The 26,173-nt window shown below is 39.2% G+C and overlaps 2 protein-coding genes and 1 long non-coding RNA gene across 6 annotated transcripts in view; 2 read left to right on the forward strand and 1 right to left on the reverse strand.

The window, feature by feature from the left end:
* Window positions 1–14,737, forward strand: part of SUZ12 (SUZ12 polycomb repressive complex 2 subunit) — a 52,389-nt gene extending 37,652 nt beyond the window's left edge. For all 3 annotated transcript variants that reach the window (XM_053571039.1, XM_053571040.1, XM_053571041.1), the window contains 7 exons: window positions 1,595–1,772; window positions 4,884–4,975; window positions 5,156–5,299; window positions 6,461–6,618; window positions 7,978–8,176; window positions 8,585–8,664; window positions 12,434–14,737. In XM_053571039.1, coding sequence (XP_053427014.1) covers window positions 1,595–1,772; window positions 4,884–4,975; window positions 5,156–5,299; window positions 6,461–6,618; window positions 7,978–8,176; window positions 8,585–8,664; window positions 12,434–12,779 — 1,197 coding nt within the window. In that variant the 3' untranslated portion in view covers window positions 12,780–14,737. The remainder of the gene's footprint in view (window positions 1–1,594; window positions 1,773–4,883; window positions 4,976–5,155; window positions 5,300–6,460; window positions 6,619–7,977; window positions 8,177–8,584; window positions 8,665–12,433) is intronic.
* A 1,721-nt stretch (window positions 14,738–16,458) lies between these two features.
* LOC128571288 (uncharacterized) lies at window positions 16,459–18,628 on the forward strand. The gene is made up of 2 exons (XR_008375729.1): window positions 16,459–17,172; window positions 17,312–18,628. It is a non-coding gene; the product is annotated as an uncharacterized LOC128571288 (long non-coding RNA).
* Window positions 18,195–26,173, reverse strand: part of CRLF3 (cytokine receptor like factor 3) — a 46,987-nt gene continuing 39,008 nt past the window's right edge. Inside the window, exons 7-8 of one of the 2 annotated variants that reach the window (XM_053571043.1) lie at window positions 21,720–21,832; window positions 18,195–21,088 (exon numbers count right to left, since the gene is read on the reverse strand). In XM_053571043.1, coding sequence (XP_053427018.1) covers window positions 20,832–21,088; window positions 21,720–21,832 — 370 coding nt within the window. In that variant the 3' untranslated portion in view covers window positions 18,195–20,831. The remainder of the gene's footprint in view (window positions 21,089–21,719; window positions 21,833–26,173) is intronic. The other variant, XM_053571044.1, reaches the window with a different exon arrangement.

Genomic DNA, 26,173 nt, shown 5'->3' on the forward strand with positions numbered 1-26,173 from the left:
CTAACCCCTAAACTCAAACAAGCCTCTTGGCTGTACTTCTCCAGTAGCTACGTCTATAGGTGCCCCCACCATGCTTGGTTAGTTTATTTTTTGTAGAGGCCAGGTCTATCTATGCTGCACAGCTTGGTCTCTAACTCTTGGCCTCAAGTGATCCTTCTGCATGGCTTTCCAGAATGCTGGGATCATAGATGTGAGCCACCCTGCTGGGCCAGAATGTTCACTTTAGGAACAAAAGATCATCTCTCTGATGGTCATATAGGCTAGAATTCAGCACTTTCTACCATTAAAAAATTTTTTAAATGGGCTCAGCATCCATAGCACAGTGGTTATGGCACCAGCCACATACACCTAGGCTGGTGGGTTTGAACCCTCTGGGGCCAACTGCAACAAAAAAATAGCTGGGCGTTGTTGTGGCAGGTGTCTGTAGGCCCAGCTACTGGGAAGCTGAGGCAAGAGAATCACTTAAGTCCAAGAGTTTGAGGTTGCTGTGAGCTGTGTTGCCATGGCGCTCTACCGAGGGTGCCATAGTGAGACTCTGTCTCAAAAAAACAACAAAAAAATTAAAAAGGTGGATTCACTTCTAAACATGATTTAGTTCAAGGTGACATTGAATTAAATGTCATGAGTCTGTTGGAGGTACTTAGAGCTCAGATACAAAGATGAGAAAAGAATCAATTTGGGATCATTAGCCTGCTAAGTAAATCCCTTAGGATGGGGGAGAGATTTGGGCAGATGGCTAAAGCTTAGCTAGGAATTAAGGAAACCAAGGAAAGAGTCATAAGTGATTTGAGGTAGAGGAGGAAAGCCATGTTAGTTCAGTGTTCCAAAACTAAAGAAGAGAAACAGGGGCAGTCTTTGTCAGTGAAACTGGGAGAAGTCAAGGAAAATTAATAATTGCAAAAGCTGTTCAATTTACAAAAGGAAAATAATTTCCTCACTTAGGAGTGGAGATTGCAACCTGGCAGGCTTTGGGTATGCATATTTTTTTAAAGACATTTTGAAATGGTTATCTATGTAAATGGGAAGATTTCCCATTAAAACTTGAATTTCTGACCTTGAATTTTCTTTTCTTTTTGGAGACAGTCTCACTAAGTTGCCCTGGGTAGAGTGCTGTGGCATTACAGCTCATAGCAACCTCAAGCTGGGACTACAGGCACCTGCCAAAAACCCAGCTTTTTTTTTGTTGTTGCAGTTGTTTAGGTGGCCTGAGACAGTTTCGAACCTGCCACCCTTGGTGTTATGTGGCTGGTGCCAAGCCTGACCTTGAATTTTCTGACTGAAAATCTGACTCTACTGGGCCAGTGTTTATACAGGACAACAATTCAGCTATTACTAACAAGTGGCTGCTTTTTTTTTTTTTTGACGAATTGTTTGTTACCTGAAAGAATAGCTGCCTCTTGTAAAAAGCCTGAACTTTCCAGTTTTATAGTATCTACTGCTCCATACATTGGTCTTCTTTACCTGGCCATCTCTGTCAGCATTTAGGTTTTAAAGGCAAATCTATTGATTTAAATCAAATTTGTATTGACTTGTTATAAAATGAGTATCTTTTCAGTCCTGAAATTTCTTTCTATTCCTCTCATTTATTTTTTAGAGGCTGCCTCCATTTGAAACATTTTCTCAGGGACCTACATTACAGTTCACTCTTCGCTGGACAGGAGAGACAAGTGATAAATCTACAGCTCCTATTGCCAAGCCTCTTGCCACTAGAAATTCAGAGAGTCTCCATCAAGAAAACAAGCCTGGTTCAGTTAAACCTTCTCAAACTATTGGTAAGAAAACATTGCAGTCAAAATAATGGTTTGTAAAAAAAGAAGATAATGGTTTATAGAATTAGGTCCTATGCTTTAGATTAATTCATTTGTGTTTTGACCATGGGAGTACTTTTTGAAAAATATAAGATTAGATAGGTAAATAATAAATATTAGATAGATTATGAACCTTGGTAAATTAGGGTTCTCATATATTAAATATAAAGTTTTGTGCTGAAGTACTGATCAATAATTTTTTTTTGAGACAGTCTCACTACGTCGCCCTCAGTAGAGTACTGTGAAGTCACAGCTCACAGCAACCTTCAATTCTTGGGCTGAAGAGATTCTCTTACCTCAGCCTCTGAAGTAGTTGGGACTACAGGTGCCTGCCACAACTCAAGGCTATTTTTTTTTTTTTTTATTGCAGTTGTCATTGTTGTTCAGGTAGCCTGGGCTGACTTCAAACCTGCCAGCCTTGGTATATGTGGCTGGCTGTGTAACCACTATGCTACGGGCACCAAGCCTGATCAATTTATCTAGAACTGTTGTGCCAGATTTCTCTGGGAATATCAATTATTTTTTAATATTTTAGAAGTATGATAATGCTGTATAGTATATATGTCAGATATAACACTTCCAAGGTAAGTTTTCACTTAACTTAGTACAAGATTTTCTACTAAATAGATTCGTTAGAAACTCATGACAACGTTTGGTTTTCAAGATTTTGAAATTATAGCTATAAAGGGCTTTGGAACTATACTTTGTATAATTCATGTAAAATTTTTTCTGTATGATAGAATTGTATTCTGTATTTTATAGTGTTTTTTACAATTTTAGACCTGGAAGAGGATCATCAAATCTTGAATTTTATCAGGTTAAATTTTGCAGTAAAAAAGTTTTTTTAAGTTTTTTTCCAGCAAAACTGCCAGGAGATGCAGTAAATTTTTAAAAGAAGAGATTTTTTTTTTGTTTGTTTTGTTTAGAGGCAAAGTCTCACTTTGTCGCCCTCAGTAGAGTGCTGTGGTGTCACAGGTCACAGCAACCTCCAACTCCTGGGCTTAGGTAGTTCTCTTGCCTCAGCCTCCCGAGTAGCTGGGACTACAGGCACCTGCCACAACGCCCGGCTATAAAAGGAGAGATTTTTTTGTTGTTGTTGTTCGTTTTTTTTTGTTGTTGTTGTTGTTGTTGTTTTTATGGCCGGGGCTGGGTTTGAATCCGCCACCTCCAGCATATGGGACCGGCGCCCTACTCCTTGAGCCACAGGCACCGCCCTAAAAGAGATTTTTAAAAATGTTTTAAGAGTGCGGCCGAGGTAGTTCAGGCCTGTAATCCTAGCACTTTGGGAGGCTGAGGTGGGTGGATTGCTTTAGCTCACAAATTCAAGACCAGCCTGAGCAAAAGTGAGACCCTGTCTCTACTAAAAATGAAAAACCGAGGCAAGAGGATCACCTGAGCTCAAGACTATGAGGGTGCTGTGAGCTGTGATGGAACAGCACTTTATCAAGGATGACAAAGTGAGACTATGTCTAAAAAAAAAAGTGGTTTTTTGTTTGTTTTTTTCTGCCCTTTCCTTATTTATTTATTTATTTATTTATTTATTTTTCCTGCAGTTTTTGGCTAGGGCTGGGTTTGAACCCACCACCTCCGGCATATGGGGTCGGCGCCCCACTCCTTTGAGCCACAGGCGCTGCCCTCTTTTTTTTCTTTTGTAGAGACAGAGTCTCACTTTACTGTCCTCGGTAGAGTGCCATGACGTCACAGGACTCACAGCAACCTCCAGCTCTTGGGCTTCCGCAATTCTCCTGCCTCAGGCTTGGTATATAAGGCCGGCGCCCTACTCACTGAGCCACAGGCACCGGCCCCATATACCCAGGGTGGCGGGTTCAAACCCAGCCTCAGCCGAACTGCAACCAAAAAATAGTCGGGCGTTGTGGCGGGCGCCTGTAGTCCCAGCTGCTCGGGAGGCTGAGACAAAGAGAATCGCGTAAGCCCAAAAGCTGGAGTTTGCTGTGAGCAGTGTGACATCATGGCACTCTACCGAGGGCAATAAAGTGCGACTCTGTCTCTACCAAAAAAAAAAACAGGTTTTAAGAAAAGTACAAATTGAGTTAGCTCTCTGCTGAATTTCAGCCTAACTTGCATTGTTGATCATTTTATATTTGCCTGATAGGAACACTGTCCTTGACCTTAGAGCCTTCATGTGTTTTTATCTGTTTAAAAAAGTCAGAGGGTCTGGGTGCTCACACCTGTAATCCTAGCACTCTGGGAGGCTCAGGTAGGTGGATCTCTTGAGCTGAGCTCAGGAGTTCAAGACCAGCCTAAGCAAGAGCAAGACCCAATCTCTGCTAAAAATAGAAAAAATTAGCTGGGCGTCATAACAGGTGTGGAGACTGAGGCAAGAGGATTGCTTAAGCCTAAGAGTTAGGTTGCTGTGAGCCATGGTGCTGTAGCCTGGTCAACAGAGACTCTTGTCATACAAAAAAAAAAAAAAAGAGGATGCTTAAGATGTCTTTAACATTGGGCTTTCATGTACATTCATTGTGTGTAGGTCATTGTACTGGTCAGATTAAAGAGATAGAGAAAATGGCCTTGTCATGGGAAAGATTTCCTAGTAAATTATAGTCTGCTTCTCAAAATACTCTCAAGCTAGTGTAATAGGTGAAAAGTTCTCTAGAATATTATACATGTAGGATGATTGTTAGGAAAAATAAGTATTTTTCCCCCTTAAATCTGAAAAAGAATCTATTAGAATCAATAGCTACCTTTCAGATTTGCCCTAATTTTAATATAATCATTTTCTTTATTTCTGATAAACCAGCACTTGGCTGGATGACTGTATTTTGAGTAATCAGCAGTGAGCAAAGACCAGTAAAACTACACTCTGACTTCAAACTGCTTAAAACTACATAGTGATAGCATATAATTACTTGGGGGTTATAATGGCTTAGGACATAGGAGAATGTTTTTTAAAAAAGAAAATGGGTCCTGCCAATGAAAACCTTAAACTCTGATTAAGGGTGCTGATTAAAGGATTAAGGCTCCTGTGATCATCAGTTGAGGGAGAAAACAGAAATTGTGTTAAATACCATAGGTAGAATTCTGTGAAACTTTTAGCATTTAATGTATTTTCAGCTGTCAAAGAATCATTGACTGCAGATCTACAATCAAGAAAAGAAAAAGATACTTCAAATGAAAACCGACAAAAATTAAGAATATTTTATCAGGTAAATATAGCTGAACCTTCTTTAATCATGAAATGCATTTTTGTATTAGATCTGAAAATTTTGGCATATTTAAATAAGAATATTGCTAATTTTATTTTTCAGTTGTTTAAACTTTTTAGAAGTGATATTGAAACAAAATATATATTTGTTGGAGATTTGATGTTGTTTTTGTTTTTTAAGTTTCTTTATAACAATAATACGAGACAACAAACTGAAGCAAGAGATGACCTGCACTGCCCTTGGTGTACTCTGAACTGCCGCAAACTTTATAGTTTACTCAAGCATCTTAAACTCTGCCATAGCAGATTTATCTTCAATTATGTGGTGAGTAAAATTTTTTATTTTTTCTTACCAATAACATACATTAAGCATAAGGCAACTTTTAAAAATTGTACTTTATGTAAAAATACCAGTTTCTGCATTTGGGCGGTGCCTAGTAGCTCAGTGGATAGGGCACCTGCCACATACACTGAGGCTGGTGGATTTGAACCCTGCCTGGGCCAGCTAAAACAATAACGACACCTGCAACTGAGGGTGACAGCTTGAGACTCTGTCTCAAAAAAAAAAAAAAATTTATTTTTGTGCTTTTGGTGGATTGATACATGCATGAATTACATTAAATGATTTAGTTTACATATATTTGTAATAATAATATTGGCATAGTGTATCACTTTGTCGCCCTTGGTAGAGTGCTGTGGCATCACAGCTAACAGCGATCTCAAAGTCTTGGTTTCAGGTGATTCTCTTGCCTCAGCCTCCCAGATAGCTGGGACTACTGCCACAATGCCTGGCTATTTTTAGAGATGAGGTCTCGCTGTGGTCTTGAACCTGTGAGATCAGGCAATCTACCCGCCTCGGCCTTCCAAGTGCCAGGATTACAGGCATGAGCCATTGCACCCAGCCTCACATCAGCTCTTTGAATTAAGTGATAATTTTCTTGTTGCCCGGGCAAGAAATAATTTGTATGGTCACCAAGCTAATAAACAGCACAGTCAAGATTTTAACACATCCAGTTAACTCCAGTTCTTTTGATTGTGTTTATCATGCAGATGTGCCTGGCTTGTTTTAGTTTTCAATATATTGTGAACCAGCATATTATTTTTAATTGAGTAAATTGGAGGGGTAGGTATTTAGGGTAAGGTAATTAATGTTTTATTTTCTTGGCTCGGCACCCATAGCACAGTGGTTATGGTGCCAGCCACATACACCAAGGCTGACAGGTTCAAAATGGCCCGGGCCAGCTAAACAACAATGACAACTGCAACAAAAAACAGCCAGGTGTTGTGGCAGGTGCCTGTAGTCCCAGCTACTTGGGAGACTTCTTGGGAGGCTGAGACAGGAGAATTGCTTAAGCCTGAGAATTTGAAGATGCTGTGAGCTGTGATGCCACAGCCCTGTACCAAGGGCAACATAGTAAGATTGTCTTCCTCCCCCTCCCCAAAATATTTTCTTTTCCTAATAAACACCTTGCCTTTTCTGTTACAGTATCATCCAAAAGGTGCTAGAATAGATGTTTCTATCAATGAGTGTTATGATGGCTCCTATGCAGGAAATCCTCAGGATATTCATCGCCAACCTGGATTTGCTTTTAGTCGCAATGGACCAGTAAAAAGAACACCTATCACACATATTCTTGTGTGCCGGTATGTAAAAAAGACACAACGATAGTTTATTGTCTAACTTTTATACATGATGTTGGAGGAACAAAGAGGAGCCAGACAAAGCTAGTAGGTAGATGGAATGCATTACTTCTCTGTGATAAGGTTTTGGGGTACTTCACTGCTTTATAACCCTCTTAAGCTCCTGATGCTATAGGAATTTTCTTATTTCCTCCTTAAAGCTTTCTCTTTGAGTTTTAACTGTTAATGTCACTATTCCTGCAGTGATTAGTGGAATTAAAGAATTCTCCCAATGGAAGTTTCTGTGTGCATGTCTTGGTGTGGGAACTAGGGGTATACTTTATCTGGGTGGTATGAAATATAAAGAACTCTATTCTCATCATTTTATATTTTATGATAGTATCCTTTTAGGTAATACCTGAGAATGATTCTCTTTCCATTAGGCTTTACATTTATAGTGGTGTGTTCACAGCAATATATTTGACCACTGAGATTAAGAGAGAATTTTTTATCTTTGCAAAACTGAAAAAACAAACTTGCTGGATAGATGTGTGTGTACAAACAGTGCTGTGGTTTTTCTACGTTGTAGATATATGTGTTGGAATACACAATTTTGACATGTAGGATTTTATATGCATATTCCAATCTGAATGTGCCCTAACTTGCACTTTTTTTTTTTTTTTTTTTTTGTGTGTGTGTGTGTGTGTGTGGTTTTGGGCCAGGGCTGGGTTTGAACCCGCCACCTCCGGCATATGGGACCGGCGCCCTACTCCTTGAGCCACAGGTGCCACCCTAACTTGCACTTTCTTTTTCTCCTTTTATTTATATTTATTTTTTTAGTTTATCTTTAACATTTTGGTGTTTAAATTGATACATAATAGCCTGGTGCAGTGACTCAGGCCTGTTATAACCTTAGCACTCTGGGAGGCTGAGACAAGCGATTGCCTGGGCTCAGGGGTTTGACCAGCCTGAGCAAGAGCAAAACCCTGTCTCTAAAAAAAAAAAAAAAAATAGCTGGGTGTTATGGTGGGCACCTGTAGTCCCAGTTATTGGGGAGGCTGAGGCAAGAGAATCACTTGAGCCCGAGAGTTTGAGGTTGCTGTGAGCTGTGATGCAACAGCACTCTACCAAAGGCGACAAAGTGAGACTCTTTTGTCTCCAAAAAAAATACAAATAAATAAATAAATTGATACATAATAGGTTTATTTTACATTATATATAGAAAGGAAATAATTTGGGGGGATTGCTGCAAATACAATTGTTTTGTGGTTTTATAAAGTGGTAATACAATAATACTTTACATTATTACAAAGCTGAATTCATAGTCATGAGGTTAGATGATGCAGATGTCTGCCATTTTTAATCAGCATTTATTTTCATTAGGCCAAAACGAACAAAAGCAAGCATGTCCGAATTTCTTGAATCAGAAGATGGTGAAGTAGAACAGCAACGAACATACAGTAGTGGCCACAATCGTCTGTATTTCCATAGTGATACCTGTTTACCTCTCCGTCCACAAGAAATGGAAGTTGATAGTGAAGATGAAAAAGATCCCGAATGGCTAAGAGAAAAAACCATTACAGTAATTATTATTATCATCACCTTCATTATTGGCAGTGATCTTAGAATTTTATTAAATGAATTTTGTTTGAAAATTTGTTTTAATATTAACTAGACTTTTGACTCAATGTAAAGTATCTATTTTGCTAAATTAAGGAATCCTGGAATGCATAATACTCACAGTTGTGTCATACCAAGTAAAGGAGATATAGCTTCATGTGAATTTGTGTCATGTATATTTTGTATATTTATAGTTAACTATTTCATAACTTAGTAATTTTAAGAGGGAAATACTATTTAAATAGAAGTTGATTTTAAGAAATGTTGCTATATAAATAAATACGTTGTGGCATTTTTCAAAAACATTCTATTTTTGAATATTTCCAAAGGTTTTCTGCACTTAATAGGTATTTTTCTTTTTTTCTTTTAGCAAATTGAAGAATTTTCTGATGTTAATGAAGGAGAGAAGGAAGTGATGAAACTATGGAATCTCCATGTCATGAAGCATGGGTAGGGTATTTATTTGTAAATTGATTTAAGTTTTTTTTTCTGCTTCATGTTCTATAAATTTGTTATACTCTTACTTAAAATTTGATTTAGATATGTGTCTCAAATCTTACTCTAGTCCAAAGTATTTTATTTTTTTGAGACAGAGTCTCATTATGACACCGTTGGTAGAGTGCGTTAGCGGAAGTCCTGGAATGGGGAAGGGAAAGGATCTACTTTGGTCTGTGGGCCTACACCCTCTACCCCAGCCAGGAAGAGGACTACCTGGTTCTCTTGAGGGAAAACCAGTAAAACAGCAAATAGACTGGAAGGGTGTTTTGTTTTTGTTTTTTTTTTCTTGAGAGAGAGTCTCACTATGTCACCCTGGGTAGAGTGCCCTGGTGTTACAGCTCACAGCAACCTCAAACTCTTGGGCTTAAGCGATTCTTTTGCCTCAGCCTCCCAAGTAGCTGGGACTACAGGCGCCCGCCACAATGTCCGGCTATTTTTTTGTTATAGTTATCATTGTTTATTTTTTAGCGGGCCCAGGCCAGTTTCAAACCCACGGGCACTGAGTGGAGTCCAAAGTATTTTAATTGCATGAGGAAAAATAGTGATGCTGACAAAATATATAAGTTCCTAGCTCAGAACTCCGTCAGGAAGTTTTTAGGGGACCTTGGGTTTCTTCCTTTCTTTCAGTATTTAAATGAAAGATTTTTAATGTTACCACTAGTTGAACTAAATTTAATTTTTTTGCATATTGTGTCTTAATGTACAGACAGAATAAAACCTAGACACTTACTAAATTAGTATGTCCTTAATTAAATACAGGGTCTCACTCTGTCACCCAAGCTGGAATACTGTGGCATAGTTATAGCCCACAATACCCTGTAACTTCCAGGCTAAAGCAGTCCTCCTGCCATAGCCTTCCAGGTAGCTGGGAGAAACATGCCCTACTAAAAAAATTTTTTTTGGTAGGGACTGTGTCTTAATATTGCCCAGGCAGGGTCCTTTTATTTAAATGACTCAATTTACAGTCCTTTTATTGCCAGAGAGTACAAATAGATGTCATATGCTACATGACGGGATGTCCTGAAAATTGCTTATCACAGTTATTTTCATAAATTTAGGGGGAGGATTAGGGAGGGGGGGAAAGGGTTTTACTGTGTCACCAAGACTAAAATGCAGTGATGAAGTCATAAGTCACTGTGGCCTCCAAGTCCTGGGCTTAAGTGATCCTCCTGCCTCAGTCTCTCAAATAGTTGGGATTACAGAAGTGTGTCACTATGCCCAGCTACGTTTTAAAAATTTTTTATAGAGATAAGATCTCACTGTGTTGCCCAGAGTGGTCTCAAACTTCTGGCCTTAAGCAGGTCTCCTGCCTTAGTCTCCCAAAGTGCTGGGATTAACAGGCTTGAACCACACTGCCTGGCCAGTTATTACCACAATTTTATTCAGAATAAATATGTAGTTTTCAGCTGGGTGTGGTGGCAATCTGGGAAGGTGAAGTGGGTGGATTGTCTGAGCTCACAGGTTGGAGACCAGCCTGAGCCATAGAGAGACCTCGTCTCCAAAAATAGCCCGGTGTTGTGGTGGGCACCTGTAGTCCTAGCTACTTGGGAAGCTGAGGCAAGAGAATCTCTTAAGTCCAAGAGTTCGAGGTTGCTGTGAGCTGTGATGCCATGGCACTGTACCAAGGGTGACAAAGGGAGACTCTGTCTCAAAAAAAAGTGGCCTTTCAGTTCTCATTTGTTTACCATTTTGTAGAGGTCTTAGGCCTTTGTGGCTAAAGTATACGTATGTTCCCAGCCATTGTTTTCTCTTACAGATCTGCCTCTTTCCCATGTCAACCATTTACCTGTCTCATTACACATATTTTTCTTCTTTACCTTTCTTATTATAAAATCCTCATTTAAGGCTTTCTTCTACCACACAAACATTTACGATTTTTTTTTCTTTTTTTTAAGACAGTCTCACTCAGTCGCCCTGGGATTGAGTGCTATGACATCGTAGCTCATAGCATCCTCAAACTCATGGGTTCAAGTGATTCTCTTGCCTCAGCCTCCCAAGTAGCTGGGACTATAGGTGCCCACCACAGTAACCGACTATTTTTTTTTGTTGTTGTAATTGTCATTGTTATGCAGGACCAGGCTGGGTTCAAACCCACCAGCTCTGGTGTATGTGGCTGGTGCCCTAGCCACTGAGCTAAAGGTGTCAAGCCTTTTTAAGATCTTTTTCATTTATAGATAAGTGAAATGAATGGGAGGGTAGAGCACTTTTTTTTTTTTTTTAACTCTTTAGAAAAATGAAGAGCATTGGTACATAAGTTGTAGTCTGGGTGCATGGCCTACTAGCCTATTTCTGTACTGCCCTTAAAATACAAAGGCAAAAACTGATCACATATGGCTTGAAAAGTCTAAAGTTTACTCTCTGGCCTTTTACAGATAAAGTTCGGCTACTGTTCTAGTCATTAAAACTGAGTTAAGAGTAATGTATGTACAGAGTTGAGTAAAATCTGTTTTTTACTTTTGTCTTAAGCCAATTTAAAGATAGAATTTTAATCAGATTACTTCATTCAGTTTTCGTTCAATTCATTGATCTGAATCAGTGTAGCAACTATTGGGGTTCATTGTGTATTGGCATAATAAAGTGGCAGATAGTTGGGTAAACTAAAGTCTGCACCTTACAGACACCATGTTCAACTCTCGGTTTCAGCACATCACTGAGTAGTTACTCTATTTGGTTCTCTTCAAACTTATTTATTTACTTATTTATTTTTGTGGTCACCCTCAGTAGAGTGCTGTGGCCTTACAGCTCATAGCAACCTCCAGCTCTTGGGCTAAGGTGACTCTCTTGCCTCAGCCTCCCAAGTACCTGGGACTACAGGTGCCCACCACAACGCACAGCTGTTTTAGTTGCAGTTGCCACTGCTGTTTTAGTTGGCCCGGGCCGGGTTTTAACCCGTCACCATCAGTATATGGGGCCGGCACCCTACCCACTGAGCCACAGGCGCTGCCCCAAATTTTGTTTAATTTTATATATATATATATATACACACACACACACACACATATATACCCCACTCACCTTCAGTATAGCCACATTTATCATTGCTTGTTACACCTTCATTTTTGAACTAAATATGCAGAGAAGCACTGCTGTTTTTCTTTTTTTTAAGAGACAGAGTCTCACTTTATGGCCCTTGGTAGAGTGCCGTGGCGTCACACGCCTCACAGCAACCTCCAACTCTTGGGCTCAGGCGATTCCCCTGCCTCAGCCTCCTGAGTAGCTGGGACTACAGGCGCCCACCACAACGTCTGGCTATTTGTTTGTTGCAGTTTGGGGCCGGGTTTGAACCTGTCACCCTCGGTATATGGGGTGGGCGCCCTGTCCACTGAGCCACAGGCGCCACCCAGCACTGCTTCTTTAATGGGAAAGTGTGTCAAGATCAAGTGAGGGAAATTTTAATGTGTACAGAGTTCATGGAAATGGTGTTGGTAAAAGAAAATACTTTACACATTTAAGGCTCTTGTATGTAATTTTGTTAGGAAAAACAGAAATGACATCTATTCTAATGGTACCTCTTTAAGCTTTGGTTAGAGTAAGTCTTTTAAACATTTCTAAAATGCTACTAAGCTCATCGGGGTTATTGAATTTTAGTTTCACTATGGTTTTACTACTTGTTAAATCATTTGCTGGATTTGGATATAGTCTTAATATTCTATAGTGGTGATCACTTTTATTTGACAAAAATGCTTTGTATCACGATTGATATTTTGTTTTTATTAAATAGGTTTATTGCTGACAATCAAATGAATCATGCCTGTATGCTGTTTGTAGAAAATTATGGACAGAAAATAATAAAGAAGAATTTATGTCGAAACTTCATGCTTCATCTAGTCAGCATGCATGACTTTAATCTCATAAGCATAATGTCAATAGATAAAGCTGTTACCAAGCTCCGTGAAATGCAGCAAAAATTAGAAAAAGGGGAATCTGCTTCCCCTGCAAATGAAGAAATAACTGAAGAACAAAATGGGACAGCAAATGGATTTAGTGAAATTAACTCAAAAGAGAAGGCTTTGGAAACAGATAGTATCTCAGGGGTTTCAAAACAGAGCAAGAAACAAAAACTCTGAAAAGACCTAACCCCATATTATGGACATTGAAATTGCATTCTAGGGAATTCAACCTCTAAGAAGAATTATGTTTTTGTTTTTAATCATAATTTCCAAACAGGCACTGTTTAGTTAGATGAAGTAAATGATTTCAACAAGGATATTTGTACCAAGGTTCTACTTCATTTTGTTATGCAGCGTAATATGTATCAGTTTTATTGATGTCATTAAAACCTTCTCTTAAGTTTGAGCATGAAAGCAATACTTAAAGTATTTTTAACTTCAAGAATTGTCTTATGAAATATATTGAATTGATAATCTAGAAATTATTTCACATGTTTAAATTATAATGTTTTTTGCATTTGTCACTGGCTGTTTTTACTTTGTAATTGTAAGAAATTTTCTTGGGGAGGGAAAATTAGAATGAAATTCCCTTTTTTAGAAATTGAAGGATTTTTGTGAAATTATATCACTCCTTGCAATCAAATTTCCATCCTTGTTTTTGAAATCATTTATCAATTTGGAATGAAAATTACGTTACATGACATAAATTCATTTTACAATTTAAAAATAGCACTTCTTCATCTTATGCCTATTTGAAAAAATGTCAATTTTTCACATTATTGACAGTGAAATGCCATGTTGGTTTATAAGGTTACTGACCATTTGTTTTCATGTGGATAATTTTAGTGCATTGCTCACCCAGTATATATTTTTTAAACTTGAACTTTCTTGGTTTTTCTTTTTTAATTAGATAATCCATGGGAAATCAACTGTTCACATCTTTAAATTAGGATTGTAAACCAAGGGAAGAATGAGTTTGCGATTGTAAGATGCCACTTTCAAGTGGGGAAGTGTTCTATAAATATGAACCAGAAAATGTTATACCTTTTTTTTTCTTTACAAGGATATCTTTGTAATGTATTTCATGATTAGAATATCCAATACATATAAGCTGACTTGAATCACTTTGAGCAATTTTGCCCTGTGTTATATGTGTTTTATGCACATATTTGCAGTTGGATTTTCTCCAACAGAAAGTGGTTTCACTACTGGCACATTAACAAGCACCAATAGGGTTTTATTCCAGCTCCAAGCACTGTGGTTGAGTAATATCACCTCAATTTTTTATTATCCTTAAAGATATTGCATTTTCATATTCTTTATTTATAAAGGATCAATGCTGCTGTAAATACAGGTATTTTTAATTTTTAAATTTCATTCCACCACCATCAGATGCAGTTCCCTATTTTGTTTAATGAAGGGATGTATAAGCTTTCTAATGGTGTTTTCAGAAATTTATAAAATGTAAATACTGATTTGATTGGTCTTTAAGATGTGTTTAACTGTGAGGCTATTTAACTAATAGTGTGGATGTGATTTGTCATCCAGTATTAAGTTCTTAGTCATTGATTTTTGTGTTTAAAAAAAATAGGAAAGAGGGAAACTGCAGCTTTCATTACAGATTTTTTGATTGGTAAGCTCGCCAAATGATGAGTTCTGAGAAACTCTGATTTTTGCGATAGATCTCGAGCATTTCTCTCGGGCTTTAATTTGCTAAAGCTGTGCACATATGTAAAAAAAAAAAAATAGATTATTTTAGGGGAGATGTAGGTGTAGAATTATTGCTTATGTCATTTCTTAAGCAGTTATGCTCTTAATGCTTAAAAGAAGGCTAGCATTGTTTGCACAAAAAGTTGGTGATTCCCTCCCCCAAATAGTAATGAAATTACTTGTTGAGTAAACTTTTTATGTCATCTTATAAAAGCTGAAAAAACCCCTTTGTTTCTATTTATAAAAAAAAATGCTTTTCTATATGTACCCTTGATAACAGATTTTGAAGAAATCATGTAAGATGATAAAGCATTTGAATGGTACAATAGATGTAAAAAAAATTCAGTTTAAAAGAACATTTGTTTTTACATTAAATGTTTATTTGAAATCAAATGATTTTGTACATAAAGTTCAATAATATAAAAGCTGTGTTCTGTTTTGTTTTTTGTTATTATGCAGTGTTAATGCATGCATTAAAATTTTGGCTTAGCATAGTAAGAATCCAGAAAAAGTACTCACTCCAAGCTAAATGATGCATCAGAGATATAAGGAAATTAGGAAAAAAATAATGTGAAATCTGCTTCCATCAATTGCAAAAAAAGTATGGTATTATATTTAAATGTTGGTTCGGACATGGCAGCTCACTCCTGTAATCCTAGCACTTTGAGAAGCTGAGGCAGGAGGATTCCTTGAGCTCAGGAGTTTTAAGACTCTTGATAAGACTCTTGTCTCTACTTAAAAAAAAAAAATTCAGGTGAGTGTTGTGGGCACCTGTAGTCCCAGCTCCTCTGGAGGCTGAAGACAGAGGATCATTTGAACACAGCAATATTAGGTTGCCATGAGCTGGGCTGACACCATGGCATTCTAGCCTGCTCAACAAAGTAAGACTCCATATTAAAAAAAAAAGGTGACGCCCTTAGCTTAGTGGGTAGGGCGCTGGCCACATGCACTGAGACTGGCAGGTTTGGCGACATCGACTCTGTCTCCAAAAAAAAAAGGCAAGTTGCAAAGTAATGAGTATAATATAAAAAGGTAAGAATCTGAAAAAATAACATAAGCGAAAAAAAACATAACTTAAGCGATTCTCTTGCCTCAGCCTCCCAAGTAGCCAGTGCTACAGGCGCCCGCCACAACACCCAGCTATTTTTTGTTGCAGTTGCCATTGTTGTTTTAGCTGGCCCGGGCTGAGTTTGAACCCACCAACCTCGCTGTATGTGACTGGTGCTGTAACCACTGCTACAGGCATAGAGCCCAAAATAAATTTTCTTAAAGATTAGTCCTGGCTGGGTACAGTGGCTTACTCCTGTAATCCTAGCACACAGGGAGGCCAAAGCAGGAAGAATATTGGCCAGGTGTTGTGGTGTGTGCCTGTAGTTGCAGCTACGCAGGAGGGTGAGACAATTCACCTCCTTTGGCCTCCCACAGTGCTAGGATTATATGCTTGAGCCAGCGCCTTGCCTGGTTTTTGTGAATGTCGATGTGGAACAAATAGCAAGATAGAAGTTAAGAGTTACAGAATAGTTTCAATGCACTATTTTTATTAAAACAATGTGGAAAATGGGTTGCAGAGTATGTCTAAAACAATATGCAGAAATAGGCTCATCGCTTGTGGCTCAAGCAGCTAAGGCACCAGCCACATACATCTGAGCTGGTGGGTTTGAATCCAGCCCAGGCCTGCCAAACAACAGTGACGGCTGCAACCAAAAAGCCAGGCATGTGGCAGGCGCCTGTAATCCCAGCTACTTGGAAGGCAGAGGCAGGAGAATAGCTTGAGCACAGGAGAGAGTGCTGTGAGCTGTGATGCCACAGCACTCTACCTAGGGTGACAGCTTGAGGCTCTGTCTCAAAAAAAAAAAAGAATACACAGAAATAACGGCTTTTGAGGAAGACAGTTGCAGTAAAGAAGGACGGGAAGGAGGCTTTTCACTATGCCTTTTCTATCTCATAAATGTAAAAATTAAATCTAAAATAGTTGGAAAGGGAAGTCAGAAGAGGGTTGCCTTTCTCAAAACTAAGTAAAACAAATAAGTGCCTAGCACAGAGCTGAGAATTTAATAGAAACTTAGTAAATTTGTGTTGAATTAAATGAAACCAAGCAAGTTCACTGTCAAATACCGTTTGTAGAACACTGTTTATATTTTCTGTTTGCTAGGGGAATCTGATAATATGTTCCTCCTAGAAAATTAGAAATATGTTAGTTTGCAAATAGGTAAAATAAAAAAGAAAATCAGAAATTAATACGTGAGGTTTTATTAATTATACCAGACATTGCATTAAACTAGACATCATTAATGTTCCCCCCATTGACAGAGTAAATGAAAAAAAACTCCCTGATTCAACTTCATCTCTTTCCAGTCTTATCTCTCATCTATGCAGTGGATTATCAGAATATTCTGAATTTAAGTATACAATAATAAATGTCAATTTTTAATATCATATCATCACCCAAACTCTATCTTCCCTCTAAGCACATGGACTTAGAGTACAAGGTTCTTTTACCTATTGAACAGAATGAGTTAGTTTTCTTTTTTTTTTTTTTTAAGAGACAGAGTCTCATTGTACAGCCCTCGGGTAGAGTGCCGTGGCGTCACACGGCTCACAGCAACCTCTAACTCTTGGACTTAGGTGATTCTCCTGCCTCAGCCTCCCAAGCAGCTGGGACTACAGACGCCTGCCACAACGCCCGGCTATTTTTTTGTTGCAGTTTGGCCAGGGCTGGGTTTGAACCTGCCACCCTCGGCATATGGGGCCGGAGCCCTACTCACTGAGCCACAGGTGCCGCCCGAGTTAGTTTTCTTTTAAAAATCTTCAGTTCTGTGCCTCTGATCTGCCAGTACTTTAAAAAAAAAATCTTCCTGTAGTCCCAGCTGCTCGGGAGGCTGAGGCAAGAGAATCACGTAAGCCCAAGAGCTGGAGGTTGCTGTGAGCCGTGTGACGCCACGGCACTCTACCGAGGGTGGTACAATGAGACTCTGTCTCTACAAAAAAAAAATCTTCAGTTCTGGCCAGGCGAGGTGGCTCATGCCTGTAATCCTAGCACTCTGGGAGGCCGAGACAGGTGGATAGCTTGAGCTCATGAGTTCAAGACCAGCCTGAGCAAAAGCAAGACCCTGTCTCTACTAAAAATAGAAAAACTGAGCCAGGAAGATCGCTTGAACCCAAGAGTTGGAGGTTGTTGTGAGTTATGAAGCCATGGCACTCTACCCAGGGCAATAGCTGTGACTCTGTCTCAAAAAAAAAAAAAAAACCCAAAACCCCAAAAAACTTCAGTTCACAGTTTAAGGGGAAAAAATATCAATATTTAAGTTAGCTTCAGAGTTCAAAATATTACAACCCACTCCTGTCTAGAATTAAGCTAGGTTTACATAATTTCTTTTCCTTTTTTGGAGAAAGAATCTTATCTGTCACCATAGAGTGCTGTCGCATCATAGCTCACAGCAACCTCAAACTCTTGGGCTCAAGTGATTCTCTTGCCTCAGCCTCCCCACCAGCTGGGACTACAGGTGCCCGCCACAACAGCTATTTTTAGAGATGAGGTCTCCCTCAGACTCGAACTGGTCAAAACCTGTAAGCTCAGGCAATCCACCTACATAGGCCTCCCAAAGTTCTAGGATTACAGACATGAGCCACCGCGCCCAGCTGGTTTAACATCATTTCTGTGAAAAGGAAGATTCTAAGATGCTATTTTCCTAAAGAGGATAAGAAATATGGTTGGATGCAGTGGCTAACACAATCCTAGCACTCTGGCAGGGTGAGGCAGGTGGGTTGGGTTGCTTGAGCTCAGGAGTTTGAGACCAGCCTCAGCAAGAGTGAGACCCCATCTCTTCCAAAAAAAAAAAAAAGGAATAAATATGTTCAACAAATATTTGATAAATGAAAGGAATGAGATGAAGATATTCTGGAGAAAACAATTCATCAAATAAATATTTATTGTGCACAATTTATATGTTAGGCACTGTGCTTGGTTTCAGACACACAGAATATAAGAAAGTACAAGTAATCTTCCACACATTACAGGAACATGCGATTCAAATGCCTGGCGCCAAATCTCATGGAAGAAAATACATACACTGAACTTTTCGTTTTTTATTTTGATTCTGGCTGGACAAGGCATCTACATTCTAGAAAACCTTCTTAACAATCACTAAACAAGTAAAAGCCTACTTATTTATATATACAAAGACAAGAAGAAAAGGTCATGATTGTCTAACAGGGAACATGTGTTCCCAAATAAGTTATCTTACAAAAATATCACACTTGATTTTCTTTTTCTACTACCAGTAAAAAAAAAAAAGAAAAGAAAAGAAAGAAAGAAATTCACATTAAAAAAATAGGCTGGTATTGCAAGTTAAGATCATTATTTTTACATATTAAGTCCTTCAAATAAATATTTTATACAAATTTAAGTTTTAAAAAAATAGGTTAAATATTTACCCTATATATTTTTTGTCCACTAAAAGACCACTTAATCAAACTGACATTAAACTAGTCCGTAGCTCACACCCTACAAATACTAACACACAGATGACTGAGGCTAGGAAGGTAAACGTGCATATTTCATACATGTGAAATGGCTAACACTGCTGTGCATACTACTTCCATACGTAGTTTTACCCTGTAAAATCCTCTAGCCTCTCTTGAATCAAACTGCAAGGAAAGAACAAAAAATAACATTTGCCTATTCATGGGCAGGGTGCAGTGGCTCATACTAATTAATCTTAGCACTTTGGGAGGCCAAGGTGGAAGGATACCTTGAGGTCAGGATTTCAAGACCAGCCAGAGCAATATAGTGAAATCCTATCTCTATAAAAATTTTAAAAATTAGCCTGGTGTGGTAGTGCAGACCTAAAATCCTCACACTGTGGGAGACGGAGGTGGGAGAATTGGTTTGGGCCAGGAGTTCCAGTATAATCTGACAAAGAGCAAGACCCCATCTCTACCAAAAAATATGCCAGGCATGGTGGTGTGTGCCTGTAGTCCCAGCTACTTGGGAAGCTGGAGGAGGATCACTTGAGCCCATGAGTTTTAGGTTGCTGTGAGCTATGATGACACCACTGCACTCTACTCAAGGTGATAGCAAAATACTGTCTCAAAAAAAAAAAAAAAAAATATATATATATATATACACACATATATATGTTAATATCTATGTATATGTATATATACATGTAGACATTTACTCGGGTGTTTTTAAAAATGCAAAATTTATAATACTTCTTGTACTTAACAAATTTTGAATATGGGCCAAGTACAGTAGCTCACACCTGTAATCCCACCACCTTGGGAGGCCACAGTGGGAGGATTTCTTGAGCCTAGGAATTTAAGACTAATCTGAGCAACAGAGCGAGACCCCATATCTATAAATAAGAAGACAAATTAGCCAAGTGTGGTGGCATGTGCTTACAGTCCTAGTTACTTGGGAGGCCAACACAGGAGTTTGGCTTAAACTCAGGAGTTTGAGACTGCAATAAGCTATGATCAGGCCACTGCACTCCACCTAGATAACAGAATCAGACTTTGTCTCCAAAAAAAAAAAAAAAAGGAAAAGAAAAAAGAAAAGGTTATTGGACATAGGCTAAAAGTCAACACTGCTTACAATACCTGAATAGGCAGAACACAGTTAACATATTCATGTGGGAAGCACATGAGTAAATGTATATTGCAGAACTCTCACTTCTATTTGGTCAATTCCTGCTGTTTTATTCTTTCTTTCTTTTGGAGACGGAGTCTCAAGCTGTCGCCCTGGGTAGAGTGCTGTGGCGTCACAGCTCACAGCAACCTTAAACTCTTGGGCTTAAGCAATTCTCTTGCCTCAGCCTCCCAAGTAGCTGGGACTACAGGTGCCTGCTACAATGCCTGGCTATTTTTTGGTTGCAGTTGTCATTGTTGCTTAGCTGACCCGGATGGATTTCGAACCTGCCAGCTCCAGAGTATATGGTTGGCGTCCTAGCCACTGAACTATAGGCGCCAAGCCCCTGCTGTCTTTAGATTCTAAAGGTTTACGTGGCCTTGGATCCTGCTGACAATTTAATAAAAAAATCTTACATCAAGTTTTTGTTCAAAAAATAAATTTTAAGAAGTACAGGCTGGGTACACAGGTTCACACTTATAATCCTAGCACTTTGGGAGGCTGAGGCAGGAGGACTGCATGAGCCTATGAGTTCAAGACCAGACTGGGCAGTAGTGAGACCTTGTCTCTACAAAACCAAAAACAACAAACACTACAGTGGACGAGTATAGGACTTTCTATATCTTCTTACACTTTTAAAGCCTGTTTGATTTTTATTGTGATATGATATTTCAATTAAAGATACACTAAAAGCAAAATTGACTGAATTATGGCTTTGTCCACAACATTTCAGTTGCTTATTGCTAAAATATCACAAAAAGGATCCAGTAAACACCTTCCATTTCCAATGGCCTGTGAGATGAAACAAACTATTTTTTATCAGTTACAACTGAACTGGACTGAGGACAGGTACATTCAACCCTGAAAGCCAAAGCTACGTATCCAAAAATCTAAAACACTAACACTTTCCATCCAGGATAGAAAAATGAGCATCCAAAGTAAAGAGAACCACATGACTGATCAAGTAACCAATCAAAAACCACTTCTCTGTTATTCGAGCTAATAGTTACTCGAAGCTTGAAGTTTCCACCTTCATTATTATTGGTGGTTCCTAGAGTCACAGCTTCAACATCAAATGTTACAGTGGATCCAGAAGTAACTGCAGGCAACTGATTAGTCATTTCTTTTCCATTTACAAAAACGGCACCTAAAATGTTAAAGTTATTTACATGTGAGCAATAGCTAAGATAATTGAAATAGCTTCTGTTACCGGTAATACAGCTAATTTCCAAATTCAGATTTAAAATAACATTTTGGAATGCCAACAGGAAATAGTGCACTTAAATATGTTAATTAATTCTCATCCCCATGGTAGTAGAAAACTGTTAATAACATTTTAGAGTTCAGATTGCAGGTTCTACTCTTTTCTAATAGAGACTATGGGTTTCCCTTATTGAGAGTATTAAAAAAAACTTGACACCATTATAACATGACATCCTGTGAAATCACAAGATTGGTTCATCTGGAATAAACAAGAATATTGTTCTATCTAATGCTGGACCTCCACATCACAAAATATTAACATGTCTTGGCAGTGACTTAATAAAGTGTGATTATAGAGGTGTACAGGACCAAAGAGTACCAGACAACAGATCGAATGATCTATTGTAGAACAATGCTGGCACATGGTAGCAAAATAAATTATATCATTAGCTTTAGATCTAATTAGACTTAAGCTTTCTCTTCTCCTACTACAAATGTGTGACACTGGGACAGATTCATGTCTTATTGCAGTAATTCATATATTTCAAGGAAAATGGCAGCTATTTATCTCTTACCATTTGTACTAATGCACACAGCTTGATCCCTCTGCAGAGACTCATATCCATTCTGTTTTTCTGCACACACTCCTAGGCTGTCTCTTCGGTCTGGCTGTCCCACAGTTTCAACTCTGTAAATGAAGTAGAAAGTCCACTTCAGAGGCTGTGTGCAGTGGCTCATACCTGTAATCTTAGCACTCTGGGAGGAGGTGGGTAGATTGCTTGAGCTCAGGAGTTCGAGACCAGCCTAAGCAAGACCAATACCTCATCTCTACTAAAAATAGAAAACCTAGCCAGGTGTTGTGGTGGGTGCTTACAATCCCAGCTACTCTGGAGGCTTCAGAGCCCAAGAGTCTGAGGTTGCAATGAGTTATGATAATAACATGGCACTCTAGCCGGGACAACAGTGAGACTCTTGTCTCAAAAAAGGAAAGAAAAACAAAAAGTCATTTCATCTTTTAAAAATATAACATGATCCCTAATAGCTACTAGCTTTAAAAAAAAGGAATATAATCACAATTGTTCTTTTCTAAATAATAATAGCGAACAATGAATGAGTACATAACTATATTCCAGGCACAGGTCTAAATATCTTTTGTCTATCTACAAATAATCTCATCCAATTCTCACAACCTATGAGGTATATGGTATTATTATCATATCCACTTTTTTTTTTTCTTTTGTAGAGACAGTCTCATTTTACCGCCCTCAGTAGAGTGCCATGACGTCACAGGACTCGCAGCAACCTCCAGCTCTTGGGCTCCTGCGATTCTCCTGCCTCAGCCTCCCGAGCAGCTGGGACTACAGGCGCCCGCCACAATGCCCGGCTATTTTTTTTTGGTTGCAGTTTGGACGGGGCTGGGTTTGAACCCGCCACCCTCGGCATATGGGGCCAGCGCCCTACTCACTGAGCCACAGGCGCTGCCCATTATCATATCCACTTTATAGGGGAGGAAAATGAGGCAAAAAGAAAAAACAAGATTAAAAATGGCTAAATATCTCGAACTTGATCACCCAGTTGATGACTGGTGGAACCCAAACCCAAATCCAGGCACTCTGATTCTAGAGTCTCTATCCATTTATAGCTATGACGGTGCATTTCTTTTCTTTTCTTTTTTTCTTTTTCTTTGAGACAGAGCCTCAAGCTGTCGCCCTGGGCAGAGTGCTGTCGCATCACAGCTCACAGCAACCTCCAACTCCTAGGCTTAAGCAATTCTCTTGCCTCAGCCTCCCAAGTAGCCGGACCACAGGCACTTGCCACAACACCCAGTTATGTTTTGGTTGTAGCTGTCATTGTGGTTTGGCAGGCCAGGGCTGGATTCAAACCCACCAGCTCTGGTGTATGTGGCTGGCGCCTTAACCACTTGAGCTACAGGCACCAAGCCTGACAGTGCATTTCTAATTTATATTCTGAGTCTGAACATACAGGAAATTTGTCATATTTGACATTGTAATTAGTGTGACTATAACTGCCATCACCTAAACTTTCAATGAGAGTCTATAATGATTTAATTTAAAAATAGATATTATAGTCCAACAAAAAGGATATTGTGATTATAAACATACTATTTTTCTTGGAGAATTTTATATATGAGAAGTTTAAGTCTTTATTTTTATATTCTAGTTTCAAATCTTTCAATGTATCATGTACTCTAGAAAGAGGAAATGTAAATATAAAGGTCAACATATATCCCTATTACCAGACTCAACTTTCTCTCCATTCCAAAAAGCCAGACTTTGCAAAGACAAAGAAAGAAAAGGGGAAAAAAATGTATGAAACCGAATGTGGCTTTTCCCAAACCAGATGTGATTACTTATATTCCATGTGGCTTCAAAATGTCTTTCATTGTAAAGTGGCAAACATGCAGAGTCATAATAAATATGAAGTCACTTCACTTCTGAGCCAGCAGTCTAAAGAAATACGGAGAAGAGTGCAAAGCCCAGTCTCAGACTTTGTTCTCCCATAGAAACACCAACTTAACGATGGTATGTGGACCAAAATACCTTTGTAAGAATTCAAAAATCCAGCCAAGAAGCTGGAATACTCCAGGCAAGCACAAAACCAAGCACAACAAATTGAAATGGGTAAGAACAAGTTAATTTTACCCCCACCCGGCCTGCCCCCACACCAGTCCAGCTCAGTGCCATGGTAGACTGTCGCAGCGGGTGACCTCTCCCTGGCGTGGGGAGAGGAGGAGAAGAGTAAAGCACACGTGTGGTGTTTCGGCTCTTGAGAGGACTGCCTGAGAGACAGGTTTCCGTCTTATCTCCCTTGGAGCGCTGATGGAACTGATATACTTTGGATGCCTGAGAACAGAGAATAGTGATAAACAGCTTGTGGCGTGCAGCATGACTTGATGACATGAGAAGTTTCAACCTCAGGAGGAAGAGACAGAATGTGGGCTTGGCACCCGTAGCACAGTGGTTACGGTGCAGCCACATAAACCAAGGCTGGAGGGTTTGAATCTGGCCCTGGCCAGCTAAACAACAATGACAACTGCAACAAAAAATAGCCAGATGTTGTGGCGGGCACCTGTAGTCCCAGCTACTTCGGAGACTGAGGCAAGAGAATTGCTTAAGCCCAAGAGTTTGAGGTTGCTGTGAGCTGTGATGCCATAGCACTCTACAGAGGGTGACCATAGTGAGACTCCGTCTCAATAAAAAAGAAAAGAAAAGAAAGAATGTTTTGTCTCAAAAAAAAAAAAAAAAGAGAGAGAGAGGAGAGAGAGAGAATGTGCATCAGGCTCTTTGGCCTTTCAGAAGGGAACATTGGAAACTTAGTGGCCACTGAAAGTGATGGCTTGTTGCTGTAGAACCAGAGATCTTGCAGTGCTGCAGACAGACACCAGAGAGAGAAATTACAAGCCTCTAAAATAGGAATCATCAAGCCTCGGTAATAGAGAAAATATAGGCAGAGATCCAGAGAAAACTGTATTGGCCAAATAGGTTTCAGAGGCTCCCAGAATATCCAGCAGGGCTGATCTGCAAAGGCGGTTAGAGAGGGTCTTCTCCTGTATGTTGGTAGTCTGTCAGGACTGGGAGAAGTTAACTGTTTGTTCAAATGTACAGATACCATCACAGTTAAAAGATACACGAAGAAACACAGAAATATGAATTAAACAAAGGATCAAAATAAACTCCATAAACAAATTCTAAAGAAACAGAGTATATAAAATACCTTACAAAGTATTCAAAATAACTTATAAAGATATTTTATGCATTCAAGAAAATAATGCATAAAAATGAGGATATCGATAAAGAGACCGAAAATATTTTTATTTATTTATTTATTTTATTTTATTTTTTGTAGAGACAGAGTCTCACTTTATGGCCCTCGGTAGAGTGCCGTGGCCTCACACAGCTCACAGCAACCTCCAGCTCCTGGGCTTAAGCAATTCTCTTGCCTCAGCCTCCCAAGTAGCTGGGACTACAGGCGCCCGCCACAACACCCGGCTATTTTTTTGTTGCAGTTCAGCTGGGGCTGGGTTTGAACCCGCCACCCTCGGTATATGGGGCCGGCGCCTTACCGACTGAGCCACAGGCGTCGCCCCGAAAATATTTTTAAAAGAACCAAAAAAGAGATTTTTGAAATTGAAGAATAAATAGCACTGAAAAATTTACTGAAGGAGTTCAAAAGCAAAGTTGATCAAACAAAGGAGAACAAACTCAGTTATTTGAAATTATACAGTCAAAGGAAAAGAAAACATAAGAGAGGGGTGGCGCCTGTGGCACAGTGAGTAGGGCGCCAGCCCCATACACCGAGGGTGGCGGGTTCAAACCCAGCCCCAGCTGAACTGCAACAACAAAAAAATAGCTGGGCGTTGTGGTGGGTGCCTGTAGTCCCAGCTGCTCGGGAGGCTGAGGCAAGAGAATCGCGTAAGCCCAAGAGCTGGAGGTTGCTATGAGTCCTGTGACGTCATGGCACTCTACCGAGGGCAGTAAAGTGAGACTCTGTCTCTACAAAAGAAACCAAAAATTAAAAAAAAAAAGAAGAAAACATAAGAGACTTTCAAGATATAACAAACAGACCAATTTATACAGTATGGATATCCCAAAAAGAAGAGAGAGAGAGAAAGGAGCCAAATGTTTGTCTGATGATATAATGGTTGAAAACTCCCCAAATCTGGGGAAGGAAATGGATATCCAGACTGAAGAAGCCAATGGACTCTAACCAGGATGAAACCAAAAAAATCCACACTAAAACACATTATAACCAAAAGTCAAAGACAGAGAGAATTTTGAAAGTACCAAGAAAAAAGCAGTTTATCACATATAAGAGAACAGCTATCAGACTGTCCGAACATTTCTCAGCAGAAATCTTGCAGGCCAGAGGGAATGGTACAATATAAAGTGCTGAAAGAAAAAAATTCTACCAACCAAGAGTTATGTCCAGCAACATCATCTTTCAAAATTGCGGGAGAGGCTGGGTGCCCGTAGCACCATGGTTACAATGCCAGCCACGTACACCGATG

The sequence above is a fragment of the Nycticebus coucang genome, chromosome 18 (genome assembly GCF_027406575.1).
Source record: "Nycticebus coucang isolate mNycCou1 chromosome 18, mNycCou1.pri, whole genome shotgun sequence".
Classification (NCBI taxonomy): domain Eukaryota; kingdom Metazoa; phylum Chordata; class Mammalia; order Primates; family Lorisidae; genus Nycticebus; species Nycticebus coucang.